The sequence below is a fragment of the Polypterus senegalus genome, chromosome 5 (genome assembly GCF_016835505.1).
Source record: "Polypterus senegalus isolate Bchr_013 chromosome 5, ASM1683550v1, whole genome shotgun sequence".
NCBI lineage: Eukaryota > Metazoa > Chordata > Cladistia > Polypteriformes > Polypteridae > Polypterus > Polypterus senegalus.
Genome location: NC_053158.1, coordinates 121,002,560 through 121,019,423, shown reverse-complemented (window position 1 = coordinate 121,019,423; position 16,864 = coordinate 121,002,560). Strand labels below are relative to the sequence as shown.

The 16,864-nt window shown below is 37.4% G+C and overlaps 1 protein-coding gene across 1 annotated transcript in view; it reads right to left on the bottom strand.

Annotated features, from left to right (window-relative positions):
- pdcd6 (programmed cell death 6) overlaps nucleotides 1-16,864 on the bottom strand; it is a 141,322-nt gene that overhangs the window by 80,841 nt on the left and 43,617 nt on the right. Inside the window, exon 2 of the mRNA XM_039753302.1 lies at nucleotides 1,167-1,228. Coding sequence (XP_039609236.1) covers nucleotides 1,167-1,228 — 62 coding nt within the window. The remainder of the gene's footprint in view (nucleotides 1-1,166; nucleotides 1,229-16,864) is intronic.

The window sequence follows — 16,864 nt, the reverse complement described above, 5'->3', positions numbered from 1 at the left end:
TGAAGCTCAATCCGATTATGACAGCAGCAATCCAAGCTGTGAGATTTGAAACAAGATTACTGTTCACATGGCCAACTGTATGTTGCATGCTCAAGAGTAAGCTCAGCGCACCGCTTGGTCATATTACAACCGGAGGGCCGGCCGAACACACAATGTGGTATACAAAGAGATCATTAAACAAATAATTATTGGTATATTTTCCCTTAGTTTAAAAAGGTTTAATTTTCTTCTTAATAAAAATGTTAAGGCAGTACTTCGCCGCTGCGAAGCGCGGGTATTTTGCTAGTATTACATAAAAAGCCCAATATTATTCAATTGAATAATGGAGGTACATTTAAATAAAAACAGTTAAATGGGATTTCTGTTTTTGCCATAGGGTCGAACAGGTATTTAGATTTTCACTGCCATTGGTATTGGTATTGAATCTAAACATTCTGGTATTGTGACATTCCTAAATAACAGCAGAAACGTGATTTGAGATAAACTAAAGAGAAGTTACATTCATACAGTAGGTTAATGGAGTGTAAATATCTAACATCATATACTAAAATGAAGTTTACCTGATAGGTCTACTGTCCAAATAAAAATGAAGAACATCACTGCATCTGCTCAGCACAGTTTGCCAGCTCCTAAAATCTATCATTTCTGTAGCTTGCAAAATAGTTCATGTCATCTTCTAGTTATGAGTTAACGGGCACTCTCCTGACAGAGATGCATTTGGTTAACACATCACATCCCGGGTCTTCTGTGCATGGAGTTTGCAAAGTGCTTTGAGTACTGAGAAGTGCTATATAAATGTAAATAATAATAATTATTATTATAATTACTGCAAATGGGGCAGTGAACAAATGTAGCCGTTGCTGACTTTCCGTGATGATTTTTGTTGGGAAATGTTTTTTTCTGATGAATAACAAAGGTTATCAGAATCAAATCAATGAAGCAGCCACAGTTTGTTTATTTTTATATCCTGGTTAGTTTGCATGATTGCTCTGTAAACCACAAACAAAATTAACAGGAGAATGAATCAAAGTAACTAATCACTGCCTGATACAGCACAAAGCCAAACAGATTAGGAGTGTGAAAATGCCTTTAATGTTACATTATGCATTTTATTAAAACAGTGTAATTTGACAAATAAAAGATGTGCAAAGATCCAAGTTACTCACCATTAGATAAGGCTTGCTGTAGTTCACTATCAGATATTACTCCGCTACGATCTTTATCAACTCTGTAAAACACAAAAAAATGAAGTTGTTCCAGTAAGTAAGTTTTTCCATCCATCCATTATCCAACCTATCCTAAGTACAGGGTCACGGGGGTCCACTGGAGCCAATCCTAGCCAACACAGGGCCCAAGACAGGAAACAAACCCTGAGCAGGGTGCCAGCCCACCACAGGGCACACACACACCAAGCACACACTAGGGACAATTTAGGATCGTCAATGCACCTAACATTCCTGTCTTTGGACTGTGGAAGGAAACCGGAGTACCCGGAGGAAACCCACACAGACACGGGGAGAACATGCAATCTCCACACAGGGTGGACCCAGGAAGCGAACCCGGGTCTCCGAACTGCAAGGCAGCAGTGCTACCCACTGCACCACTGTGCCGCCCTAAGTAAGTTATTTTTCTCCCAATTTCACATTATGCTCTTCACTTTAAAATAACTTAATTGCAATTCCACAGAATGTTTTTATACAATGGACACTACAATATAATCACATTTCTTTACATTAAGAATCTATGGTCTATTCTATGAATGAGATCATATTATGCAATTTCAAAATCTTGTTTTAAAATAATGTAAAACACTCATCTAGAATCTAGTCCTAACTTGTATTATTCCACCCTAGTCATTGTGTCCTTAATTAAAAGCAACAACTGCTCATACTTCAATTTACTGACAACTAGGGTTGTATTTTCTACAATTCAAGCAAGCTATGCTAAAAACACAGTAATTACAATTGTACCAAAATATAATGCTTGAAGCCATTTTAAAAATATCAGTTTCTGAAGCCAGTATTTTTTAAGAACTGAAACATACATTCATTCATTTACTCATCCCAGAAATTTGCATGCTTAATTAAGGCATTTATAAATTAATAAATAATAATACATATACAGTACTCCAGTTACAAGATTTAAAACTTATTAAACACACCCACCCACATCAAAATGGAAAAAAAGTTCGTTTCTGAAAACATGTCATCAGGGTTTTTGAGGTATGTTTGCAACATCAAAGTTAAGTGGAATGCAATTAATTTTTATCACAGATTCTTGGCACTATCTTCCCTTGCGGAAAGTCTCTACTCACAGCAAAAAGAATGGGTGGAGTTTTCACATAAACAGCAGCCAGGGTAACAGGAGCTACAGTGCAAATCAGAAGCACTAAAACATGATATCACAAAGTCAAGTACATGCCTGTAGCTGTTTAGAACAATACCTCTTTTCAGCTATAATAGTTAAAAATGCACACATCAGAAATGTAAATTAAAACTAAAAATTTGGGAGTGGCCTCATTGTAATGTACGCACTTTTTAGGTGTGAGAGGCAAAGTGGATACCTCAGGGGTAATCTCCATGTAAACAATGGAAGAACATTAGACATTCACAGAGCCACCAGAGCTAAACAATGTGCTGCTGCAGGTAATTAATTAATTACCTTAATTAATAAATAAATAAAATTAATAAAATTAAACAAACTTTCATTTTGGGATTTTTCAGGTTTGGTTTCCTTTTCCAGTTTAAATTTGGATAATGGAAAAATGTCTCCAGAACTCTGTAATTGAGGACGGTTACAGAATTGTCCCTATAATTAATATAGATTTTCAACTTCACAACACAAGAGCAAGTATGTCCCCAGGCATATCTACAATTTACAGCTGCAAAAGTAGCAAATAATACTTTCTGCAGCATATGCTTTCATCCATGATTGATTTTATTGTACATTTTACACAACCTGCTAGCTCTCTGTCCTAAGCCTCACTATCACTTCAAGCTGTTAATTTACACTGTCTTTAATAAAAATTCTGTCTCTCCTTTACTACTTCAGTTGTGTTGCAACTCCTCATCATATTCTAAAAGTTTCATTAAATAGTTTATATTTATTGTATAAAATACAAGATTTGTCAAAGTACTTTGAAAATGTAAACAATCATCAGATATAATATAGCCTGAATGTGCAAATCTTCTTTAAAATTTGACTACAACTGAACCATCCACGTATCAAGGGACAATAAACCACATGCCTAAGTGTGAAAGACTGTTTAATGTATGGACAGAAGAAATTGAATAAAGAGGGCAGCTGGACTTGTTGTGGACATGCACGAAAATAATTGAAAAACAATATGGACACAAACTTTTCTGATATGTGTGTAATCTCAAAAACGAATGAACACTCAAGAGCATTATTAGCTTTGAAATGAAGGTACAATACACCCCCAATCCAAATACATCTTCAGTTCTGCTCCTTCCCATTTATAGGTAGTTGCAACTTTAGAACATTGATTGTTAAAATTTTAAAAGAACATAAAAATTAGGTTACCTTATGAATTTGTAATTATTTCGAGTATGTAATTGAATTTGACAATTTATACACAAAATGTCAAGCTATAAATGTGTTATTGCATTTCATGATGAAAATATTAAATTCTGAATACAGTTGTTCACTTTCATAACTTCAGTTTAACATGTTTGTGTGCTTCACCACTGCCTGTGGCTCCAGTTGCAGAGGAAGCCTGTTTAAGAAGCATTTAGCAATTAATGACTGCGTTGGGGAGCACATAGATTATGAACGATTTAATGTGCTACTTAATTTGCTAATGTTTCTCAAAACCGCACTGTAACTAAACGATTGATTTCAAAATGGATTTTATAATGTCCTTAGGGTTACAATGCTTATGTGAAAAGCAGCCCCGGTAATGAGTTGTTGTTTTCTTCCTATAATTTATACATTTAGCTACTACTTACTGCTGCTTGCCTTTTTTCTGAGTTTAAAAAGCAGCAGTATTGACTCCTTCACTTTCTCATAAAGTAAACCACCTAAGAACAGTTTCTGACAACTGTTCGTGAGGGTTACGTTCTTAGAGCACACGCGAATTGTGAAAAAACGTAACTTTTGGATGTGGTTTAAAAAATGCCTTTTAAATGCCTATTTTTATAGTTTAAACCCTAAATACAGAATGCCCCCAAAGCACTTTAATTTCGTTGCAAACTCAGCTTAATACATTACCTAAAAAATTACATTAATACATTACTTAAAAACAGAATGTAAAGGTAAACCCATCTACTGTATAGTACTGTACTGCTACAGTGCATCCGGAAAGTATTCACAGCGCATCACTTTTTCCACATTTTGTTATGTTACAGCCTTATTCCAAAATGGATTAAATTAATTTTTCCTCAGAATTCTACACACAACACCCCATAATGACAAGCGTGAAAAAGTTTACTTGAGATTTTTGCAAATTTATTAAAAATAAAAAAATTGAGAAAGCACATGTACATAAGTATTCACAGCCTTTGCCATGAAGCTCAAAGTCGAGCTCAGGTGCATCCTGTTTCCCCTGATCATCCTTGAGATGTTTCTGCAGCTTAATTGGAGGCCAACTGTGGTAAATTCAGTTGATTGGACATGATTTGGAAAGGCACACTCCTGTCAATATAAGGTCCCACAGTTGACAGTTCATGTCAGAGCACAAACCAAGCATGAAGTCAAAGGAATTATCTGTAGACCTCCGAGACAGGACTGTCTCGAGGCACAAATCTGGGGAAGGTTACAGAAAAATTTCTGTTGCTTTGAAGGTCCCAAAGAGCACAGTGGCCTCCATCAGCCATAAGTGGAGTAAGTTTAAAACCACCAGGTTCCTAGAGCTGGCCGGCCATCTAAACTGAGTGATCGGGGGAGAAGGGCCTTAGTAAGGGAGGTGACCAAGAACCCAATGGTCACTCTGTCAGAGCTCCACAGGTCCTCTGTGGAGAGAGGAGAACTTTCCAGAAGGACAACCATCTCTGCAGCAATCCACCAATCAGGCCTGTATGGTAGAGTGGCCAGACGGAAGCCACTCCTTAGTAAACGGCACATGGCAGCCCGTCTGGAGTTTGACAAAAGGCACCTGAAGGACTCTCAGACCATGAAAAACAAAATTCTCTGGTCTGATGAGACAAAGATTGAACTCTTTGGTGTGAATGCCAGGTGTCACATTTGGAGGAAACCAGGCACCGCTCTTCACCAGGCAAATACCATCCCTACAGTGAAGCATGGTGGTGGCAGCATCATGCTGTGGGGATGTTTTTCAGCAGCAGGAACTGTGAGACTAGTCAGGATAAATGGAAAGATGACTGCAGCAACATACAAAGACATCCTGGATGAAAGCCTGCTCTTGACCTCAGACTGGGGCAACGGTTCAACTTTCAGCAGGACAACGACCCTAAGCACACAGCCAAGATATCAAAGAAGTGGCTTCAGGACAACTCTATGAATATTCTTGAGTGGCCCAGCCAGAGCCCAGACTTGAATGCGATTGAACATCTCTGGAGAGATCTTAAAATGGCTGTGCACCGACGCTTCACATCCAACCTGATGAAGCTTGAGAGGTGCTGCATGATAATCAAATCCTTGAAGACAACAACACTCATAAAAGTGACAAAACAATTACAGTACATTGACAATCATGTTACGTTATTTTTAGAATGTTTCCTTTTCTTTTTCATAACTTCTTTAACACACTACTTCTCCACTGCAAAGCGCGGTTATTTTGCTAGTACATAATAATTTGATTTAATTAAAATACCTGTACAGTAAATGTACGGGTACTCACCAATGACGAATGATATTGATGATGATGATAATGAAGTAGCTATGTAGTACAATGCAGAGGATTTAAAACTCTTCGGGTGACACTTCTTCTTCAGGTGCTTAAGGAGGAGTCGTATCTTTGGACAGGTCTTCTTCTGGTGGGGTTTCGTACTGGCTTTTCTTTACAGGTTTCAGGAACATTGTGATGGGGAGTTCCTACATTGTCTCCTGTAGCGAACTGCCGGTACAATTTCCGTGCTTTCTCATGGATGATTTTATCGGCCAAGGAAATGTTCTTCATCTTGCAATCGATGATCTACAATGCCAAGGCAGATTCCATCCCGACGATATTTTTATTCCTTATGGTTTTTACCTTTTTGGCACTATAACAGAAACTTACAGATACGGTACTCCAGATCGCTGCTTTGTTCTTCTTTATGTAGCGTGCGGTGCTTTAATTAATGCCATAGTGGTGTGCTACTGCAGTATAACTTTTTAGTTCCCGGAGCAAATACAGTATTTCAACCTTCTTCTGGCACTTGGGTTCAGTGCCAGAAGCCTTAGAAGGTGCAGGGCAATTCGGCGACATCTTGTGTATTTAAGAATAACAAAATTAATACAATAACAAAATGGAAAACATGAGGACACTCAGCTGGAGTCGCGTCACAGGGCAGCAATCAACCAGTAGCAAGGAGAAATTAATAATGCTCTTGGATTGGCTACTTATCACCATCTCAAACCGCACTTCCCTCAGCGGTGGTAAACCCACCTAACCTGGGGCCTCAAGTATAAACGGTGTGTACGCACAGAAATGTTGCGTAAGAACTTTTCCACGTTCAAATCGCGATGTATAAAACCTACACTTGCAGTACAGCCACGCACTTTTCCACGGTACCTCATACCTTGTCGTACGCAAGTTCTCCACTCGGTTTTGCAGACTGGCGGCACCCAGTGTCAAACCAGTGCTACTGTTCCTGTGAGGTTAAACCTTATTTTCCTGATGCAGCTGTATAAATACACTGAAACTAACCGCATATTGTTTATTAGTGTAATGCATCTGATTGTAATTAACTTGTAACAATATAATGGTCCAGGGAATAGCCATAGTATTCCAAATACCATAACTGCTTTAGCGTTGTTACTCTCACTGCACCTTCTTCTTCTTTCAGCTGCTCCCGTTAGGAGTTGCCACAGCGGATCATCTTTTTCAATATTACTCTCACTGCACCACTCGGAGTATTTATATCACTGTATCTGAGTGTGAATCACAGCAGCAGCTGATCGGAAAGAGAATTATCAGAATACAGCTTCAAGCACACGCTACCTAAGCTATGGCAAAACATTTCAAAGCCTTTCCTGTACAGACCTCGCGGTTCAGAAACAGTTTCATCCCAAGAACTTTAAATGCACTTAATCAATTGCTCCTTGTAGAACTGTTTGTACTTATAAGTACAATCACCCCACTGTAAACTTACACTACAGTTATAATATTACACAACCTGAGCCACTTTATAAAGCGCGTATTTACATATGATGACGATATCATTTTTAAGATGAAATGCAGCAAAATATGTCTATTATATTATACAGATAAAACTTTAACTTCATTTAAATCTATACTAATAAAAGGCAAAGCCCTCACTGACTGACTGACTCACTGACTCATCACTAATTCTCCAACTTCCCGTATAAGTAGAAGGCTGAAATTTGGCAGGCTCATTCCTTACAAGTTCCTTACAAAAGGTAGGCAGTTTTCATTTCGAAATTCAATGTGTAATGGTTATAACTGGAAGCTATTTTTCTGCATATACTGTAATGGAGTTGAGGTCGAAAGCCGTGGGGGGGCGGAGATTCGTGTGACATCATCACGCCTCCCACGTAATCATGTGAACTGACTGTCAACGCACTATGTAGAAAACCAGGAAGAGCTCCAAAACGCGCTGAAGAAAACATGCATTATATAATTGAGAAGGCAACGAAACAATAAGAAGCGAACGACTGATATATACAACCATATTCATGACTGCTGCTACTTCGGAAACAAAGCACGGTGTAAACCTGAAGTTTAAATTAAGTTCATAGACACGATGCCGCTTGTCATGCCCACGGGTAATGTGGGATACAAGTTTAATGAGAGGACGCAGGATATAAACGAGAGTTTTGATCACTTTGTAACTAAGTTAAAATTGCAGGTGAAAAGCTGTATTTATGCAAATTCCGAGAGACTGTGTTTGTGGGGGATTGACAGTTAAGGCGGGTGGGGGAGTCACGTCATCATCTCCCCTCCCATTCACCTCATTTGGTGAAGGACTGTGCTTATGCAGACGAAGATGAGATGGTCAGGGTGGTGTTTGGCAGAAACTGTGCACAGACAAAATGTCAACTCGATCTTAATTGCGCGATCTCTGTTTGCACAGAGGCTGTTTGCTTAAAAGATACTGACGCTCCTCTGAAAAATGCTGCTTTATTGCGGTGCTTCGGCAAACTTAAAAGGACACGTATTGATTTTTTGATTGCTTTTCTTTGCTTTTTCTTTCTTTTTTTCTCTTAAAATCTCTTCTCCTGATGCAGACACTCCTTTGAAGAAAAGATATATTTGCATTCTTTTAATTATGAGAAATAACTGTCATCTCTGTCTTGTCATGGAGCACAGTTTAAACTTTTGACTAAAGGGTGTTATTTCATGTCTAGAGGGCTCTAATAATGTTAACAGTGTGGGAGAGTTTATAAGGGCTTAAAATATATAAAAATAACTATACAAACATATGGTTTCTACTTGGCGGATTTTCATCAATGCGGGGGTTCTGGAGCATAACCTGATCGAGGAGGGATTACTGTATGTATATATATATATATATTTATATATATATATATATATATATATATATATGCCAGCGACAATTGCATTGTCAATCATTTATTATTAAAATGTTTCCTTTTCTTTTTACTTCTCCGCTGTGAAGCGCGGGTATTTTTCTATAAATATATACATTTACATTAATTGTTAATTACATTAACAATCATGTTACGTTATTTAAAAAATTTTTCCTTTTCTTTTTCATAACTTCTTTAACACACTACTTCTCCGCTGCGAAGCGCATAAAAAAGCTAGAAAAGAAAAGGGAACATTTTAAAAATAACGTAACATGACTGTCAATATACAGTATTTGTTTTGTGAGTGTTAATGAGTGTTGCTGTCATCAAGGATTTGATTATCATTATTTCTTTCAATCAGGCTCGTATTTGTAGGATGTGTTGTGTTCAAGTTACATTCCGTGTTTGTGAATCGTTGTAAAGATGACAGGTTTCTTTCATCGATTCGTTTCTTACTGCATCAATAAACAGCTCGTCTTCTTCTTTATCTGAGACCTGACACACTGCATGCACGGGTTTTTTTTACACTGTCTTCCTTTAGCAGGACATTAACTTTTTCCACCGTGTGCTTTGTTTCGCAGTAGCTGGATTTATGAATATGCTTGTATCAGGCGCTTCATATTTTTGCTGCCTTTTCAATTGTGTAATTCGGTTTTGTTCAGCTCTTTGGAACTGTTGCCTTTTATCTGTGCACTGCGTCAGTTCACGTGAGCCACTCGGTGTACATGCATCGAAGGTTCCCAGCTGTGCTGGTGCCATCTCGTGCTATGTCCATGGCTGTATTTAATGTTACCTTAGTCCTGGCACTTAAAACTTTCTCGCAGTTTAAGCTGAGTTTGTGTCAAACACCCCCCTGACCATCTCATCTTCCTCTCCATAAGCACAGTCCTTCACCCGTGAATATTTACCCGTGGCAGTTTGCTATTGGATTGCCGCTGACGGACGGCCTTATATGGGCAGGCACTAAATTACAAGCGCCAGCGCAGCCTGTCTATGAACTTAATTTAAAGTGTAGGTTTACATGGTGCTTTGTTTCAAGTAGCAGAAATCATGAATATGGTTGTATATGTCACTTTCGCTTCGCTTCTTATTGTTTAAGCTGCCTTCTCAATTATATAATGCATGTCTTCCTGGTTTTCTATGTACTCGCGTGATTACGTGGGAGGCGTGATGATGTCACGAAACTCCGCCGGCGTTGAAGCTCATCTCCATTACAGTAAATGGAGAAAACTGCTTCCAGTTATGACCATTACGCGTAGAATTTCGATATAAAACCTGCCCAACTTTTGTAAGGAAGCTGTAAGGAATGAACCTGCCAAATTTCAGCCTTCCACCCACACGGGAAGTTGGAGAATTAGTGATGAGTCAGTGAGTGAGTGAGGGCTTTGCCTTTTATTAGTATAGATATATATATATATAGATATAGATATAGATATAGATATAGATATAGATATATATATATATATATGACAGCAACACTCATAACAGTGACAAAACTATTGACAATCATGTAGCGTTATTTTCAAAATGTTTCCTTTAATTTTTCATTACTTCTTTAACACACTACTTCTCCGCTGCGAAGCGCGGGTATTTTACTAGTAATCTATATTCTTCACTGGGACTGTCGTGAAGGACAGAATAGTTAAACATGTACTATGAAGATATTTCAATGTTCCTTAAACGTTTTGAAGAATCGGCGCTCTAAGCTTACAGATGGCTTAATGTCTATTACAGAGCTGATTGTGTGGCGATCAGTTACTTGGAGAAAGAAAAACAAGGATTGCAGGGCCGGCTACACCAATATAAATTGAATATAAAACAGAAAGAAATAACAACACAGCTAAAACGCAGCGACAAATTTCGGCAAAAGATAAATGCTTGTGTCATGAGCACGAGGCAGCTATGCAGTGTCCGCGACACAGCCATCCACCGTGCATAAGATACCATATTGACATCGGCGGGTGAAGGGGCCACCAATTCTTCCTCTGCCCAGGGCCGCCACAAGCCTAGAGCCGCCCCCGAGAAAGCTGCAACAAATAATTTCATCGAAGGTCGCACACAATCACTGCGCTGTGAAACCCATGTTTAATAACGTGCTTTAACTCTTATCATCATGAAAATGATATCATGTATACATCTCAGTGTACATCTAATGGATTCTGTATCCAGTTGGAGGAAGAGAGCCGGTTTAAGAAGCAAGTAGTGACTCACACACACAGAGCACATAGAAGATCACATACAAAACAAAGCATTTAACGCTCTACTTTAATTACGATGTGATCTGAGAAACTGGTTAATTAAATGATTTTAAGGTGAAGTTTATGATGTTCTACTTTAATGACAAAATAAACTATATGATTACAGTGGAAATTTCTAGATTGAAGTTGACATTTCGTGTTTTTTTCCCCACTGTGTGCCTCTTTTTTCTCTGTACCCTAATAAGCTTTCATATGACACTCAGACAGTGGGCTACAACTCAGCTTTTCACGGCGACTTTGATATGTGACTTGTTTATTATTTCTGGCACTGTGCGATTTTGTGAACGTGAGCTTTCAAGTTTCTCCAACACGCTATGTCACTCAATCAACTTCCTTTTTCTTGATTATACCACGGTTTAAATAAACAAATAGTATGTTTTTCCTTTGCCTCCACTTGGTATTCGCCGAAATTCTTATATTTTCCCCTGTGCTTTTCCAATTGTCTTTTCACAGAAGGCTGAGCTTAAGGGCGATTTATATTGATTTGCATATTCAAAGAGGCGTAATTCTGGGAGGATTTGGGGCGTTACATAAAGCGCGTGCACGAGCGTTACTTTTCACAATGATCGGGATTTATGTAGCGGAAGAACGTGGGAGTTAGATGCGCACAGATTCCTGCATCTGGATTTTTCTGTGCGTAAGCACATTTCGGCTTTTGTGCTTACGCCATGATATAGTGCGAATTCTACGCATGGTGTTATACATGAGGCCCCTGGTGATGCGTAACAGGGCAGCAATCAATCAGCAGCAAGGAGAAATGAATAACGCTCTCGGGTTGGCTACTTTCACCATTCCAAACCGCGTTTCCGTCAGTGGTTGCTTCCTGTTCTCTCTAAAGCACAGTATTGCCATGAAAAAAAGCCATAGAAAATTTCGGAGGATATTTGTGCTTTCCGCTAACAATTAATAGTTAGGGTCTAAGGAAAAATCCGCAAACGACTGAGTCCGCGAACCCTGAACCGTGACTTTGCGGGGGTCTACTGTAGATATCTGTTTAATGTATAAATCAGGCATAACTTAACACAAGTAGTAAAACTAGTGTATTAACAATTGTAAAAAATCACTGACTTTCTGAAATTATCTTACTTTACAGCAATTAGTCTAAAACCTATAAGCCTTCTAAAATTAAAGAAGGTTGTTCAATGGAAAGAACCATAAAGTGACTTTTAAAACAAATTTTGTTCAGTGACAAATATAGCAAAAAATTGTATTAACCAGAACTTTATTTTAAATCATGGTAGTCAAATTTACTTCACAGGGAGATATTTAAAATTCAGCCAGTACAAATAAAAAGAAGCTAGAAGAGGAGTATTTTTAACAATATTTTATATCGCTTTGTATTTTGTCCTTTTATATTTTATACTGTTTTGTTTGTATGAATAGTAAAAAGCACCCTGTTGGCTTTACCAGGTGAAATTTTTGACAAATCAATCCTTTAAGACACAACTACTTTATAACACCAACAACAACAATAATATCAATAATAATTATCTCAGCTAATGCTACCAACAGCACTGTACTGCATTGTATAAGAATTTAGTCGATTGTCAGAAACTGTTCTTAGGTGGTTTACTTTATGAGAAAGTGGAGGAGTCAATACTGCTGCTTTTTAAGCTGAGAAAAAAAAGCAGCAGTAAGTAGTAAGTAAATGTATATATTGTTAACTCTTGAAAGGTGCTGCTTTTCACAAAAGCATCAGAATCCTAAGGACATTATAAAATCCATTTTGAAATCAATCATTAATTTACTAATGTTTCTCAAAACCCCACTTTAACAAAAGTAGCACATTAAATCGTTCATAATCTATGTGCTCTCCAACACAGTCATTAATTGCTAAATGCTTCTTAAACAGGCTTCCTCTGCAACTGAAGCCACAGGCAGTGGTGAAGCACACAAACATGTTAAATTCAAGTTATGACAGCTCTGTCAACATTTAGAAAGTGAACAATTGTATTGAGAATATAATATTTTCATCATGAAATGCAATAACGCATTTATAGCCTGACATTTTGTGTATAAATTGTCAAATTCAATTACATACTCGAGGTTTTTAATAATTACAAATTCATAAGTTAACCTAATTCTTATGTTCTTGAAAAATTTTAACAATCAATGTTCTAAAGTTGCAACCTAGAAATGGGAAGAAGCAGAACTGAAGATATATTTGGATACGGAGGTTATGACTGAAATAAGGAAAGCCAATCCAGAAGAATTTCCATTGCATTCCGCATCTCTGTACCATTAGTTTAAGAACCCAATACTTACATATTATTTAAATGAAATCTGTGGGCTCTAATTGATACACATTCATTCACAAAGCCTTGTGGAACCTCGTTATAACAAAGTTTTTTGTAGGGATTATTTATAACCCTAAATATTGAAATGTTTTTTCTTAGATGCCTAGATGCATAATCCTACCAATTTCCAGCTTTTATCTAAACAGGAAAGTGTTTTTGTTGATATACTATATACCAGATTGTCCAGGTGGTGCCTACATGTCTGAAAGACAGTAAAATAGATTATGTTGTGCAGACTTATTCTCTTCACTGTGCCGCTGCACTTTTCTGTTTCTCGGGGTTGGAAAGGATGCGCATGCCTAAATAAATGATGGTACTATGCTGTCATTCAAATGACTAACTGGCTCAACTTTAGAAAAGTGTGGATTTCTTTTATGGTGTGCCTGTCATTTCTTTTGGCTTCATTTTGGCAAAACATGTACCAGATTTTGTGCTTATTTTTACCCTTTGTCATATTTGTTTTTTAAATAATTGTATTGTCCCTTTATTGTCACTTTTATTCCTTGTGTTTTGTGGGTGGGGCGCAAGGAGGCGGGGTCACCTTGGCAGTATTCCTTCTGATAGACAGAAAGATAGAAAGAAAGTTAGATAGACAGATAGAACATCTTACTTATCTATCTATCCGTGGCATTATTCCTTCTGATAGACAGAAAGATAGAAAGAAAGTTAGATAGACAGATAGAACATCTTACTTATCTATCTATCTATCTATCTATATACAGAATCAAAAAATAATTTTTGTTCCTTGTCAGAATGGTTACCAAAATACACCCAAAAAAAGGGGTATTTATTGTTGAACTGTAACGATTAGTGAGAGGTTCATCACTGCCTCACTAAATTAAGCATACTTGAGAATATTACATGCATTATGATAACCAATGTTGCTCTCCAAAGTAGTTTACAAAAAAATCAATTCACATAACATACTTAATCAATTACCAGAAATGTAAAAGTTTAAACTATAATGAATATGTTTTGTTAATGGAGGGCACAAGAACTTTAATAATTTTAAGGGTGAATGACAACTAAAAGTCTAAAACCTTAAAATGGCCATCGCTGCTCACTGCTTGAGAGAATAAAATTGAATAATAAAAAAACAAGTGCTAACTTTTACAAGCAGCCAAAATTTACACTGGGTTTTACAGATTCAAATCAAACGTATGTTTTTATTATAATAATAATAATAATAGCGGACTACTCAAAACACAGAGTGCCCAGTCTAGAACCCAGGACCTCTGGGTGATAAGGCAGTAGTTCTCACCTTTGCACTATTCAAGAACACATATCAACTCCCTATCGAATGACATTTGAGCTTGGCTTTGTAACTCATTGACAACAAAATATAAATCAAATGCCTTTTTTTTCTTTGGTTATATTCTTGAATAAAAGTGCATGTATTTATTTGTTATTTGGACTAAAGTCTTCACACATTATACACTTCACATTATTAGTACAACATGGAAAATGTTCTGCTTTAGGAATGTGTTCAGCATGTCCTTTCATTCTACATTTACCCAGATCTTTGTAGACATGGAACACACATGAAATGTTTGTATTCCAAGTAACAATATACTGTATTATTTACCCAATACAACTCCAGGGACCTCACGTGCAGATAAGGAGCCTTGGCTTGAGCTGGGAGATCATTTTACCCAAGCTGAGCTCCGTCAAGGTGAGAGATGGGACAACAGGCTGCTTGCTGCTTGTGCTGATCGACACATTTACAAAACAAAAGACACTGATGGAGAGGTCTGAAGGGATTAAAGGTGGGCCGGGATTACAAGTTTTTCCATAGGCTTCAAGGATTCTAGTGTTAAGCAACAATCAGGACAAAACCTCTGACAGTTTTTATAATTTTATAAATAACTTTAATGAAATGGAACCTTAGGCAGGTGGGAGCGGATGGACACAGAATTAATTTTGTCTGGACTGGCCAGGAGCAAAGGAAAGGAAATTTGCTGTACACTCAGAATGAGACAATCCCTCTGAAATACCACCTCCCCTTTAGAATTCAAACCAAGGTTAATAGTTAATTAAAACTAAAATTAAAACTGAAATTATTAAAAAAAAAAAAACATTTTCGTAAACTGAAATAAAATAATTTACAAAACCGAAATGAAAAACTAAAACTAAATGAAACTATTGAAGTAGCTGGAATGACTAACTGAAATAAAATAATAGCTTACTAAAATATTTTTAGTTTTTGTTTTTGAATGAATATTCTTGCCATTAGTCTTTAACTCTTGTAAGTTTTAACTCTAAAACAGAAAGTCATTCACCATGAGTTGCCCGCACATATTCATCCTGTGGCTGGTGACAGAGGGCGGCTGTTCACACAGCATTTGCAGTGACAGAGCAAGCTGAATGCAGGTGCGTAAAGCATGTGAAATAGAAACCAATTATGTACCTCCTTTCTTTGCGCTTGTTCTATACCAAGATGTAATTGGAACGGCTGAAATCAGAATCTGTTGATCAACAAAAAGTTTCATTTTATTTCTCAGGTGACTGGTTCTTGTTGACATCAATTCACCTGCTACTTTGCCCAGGAGAAATCGTTTTTTGAAATTGTGTGTGCGTATGTGTCTGTATTCGTGTAAACACGATAACTCAAAAACGCAACTAGATAGATCAATCAATCAATCAACATTTATTTATATAGCACATATTCATACAAAAAAATGTAGCTCAAAGTGCTTTACAAAATGAATAGAGAAATAGAAGACACAATAAAAGATAAACATAGGTCAACATTAAATAACATAGAATAAGAGTAAGGTCCAATGGCCAGGGTGGACAGAAAAAACTAAAAAAACTCCAAAGGCTGGAGAAAAAAATAAATAGATGGATGAAATTCGGCATGTGGTTGTTACACCACAATTGTAGATTTGTATTAACTTTTGGGCCAAATCCATCACCTGGATTTTTTTATTCATGCACCTGCAGGGTCCGATTTATTTAACTTTACTTTTACAATAATTGTTCAATATACAGTAATCCCTCGCTATATCGCGCTTCGACTTTCGCGGCTTCACTCTATCACGGATTTTAAATGTGAGCACATCTAAATATATATCATGGATTTTTCGCTGGTTCACCGCTTTCTGCGGACAATGGGTCTTTAATTTAGGTTACATGCTTCCTCAGTTTGATTGCCCAGTTGATTTCATACAAGGGACGCTATTGGCGGATGGCTTAGAAGCTACCCAATCAGAGCATGTTTTACATATTAACTAAAACTCCTCAATGATATAAGATATGCTTCCCGCGCGGTGCTTGTTTGCCTCTTTCTATCTTTCTCACTCTCTCTGCCTGATGGAGGGGGTGTAAGCAGAGGGGCTGTTTGCACAGAGGACACGGAGGCTCCTCTACAAAATGCTGCTTTATCGCGGTGCTTCTGTATACTTAAAAGCACGTATTGATTTTTTGATTGTTTGCTTTTCTTAGCGAGCGCTCTCTCTGATATTCTCTGCTCCTGACGGCGCTCTTTTGAAGATAAGATATGTTTGTATTCTTGTACTTGTGAGAAAGAACTGTCATCTCTGTCTTGTCATGGAGCACAGTTTAAACGTTTGGCTAAAGGGTGTTATTACATGTCTAGAGGGCTCTAATAATGTTAACAGGGTGGGAGAGTTTATAAGG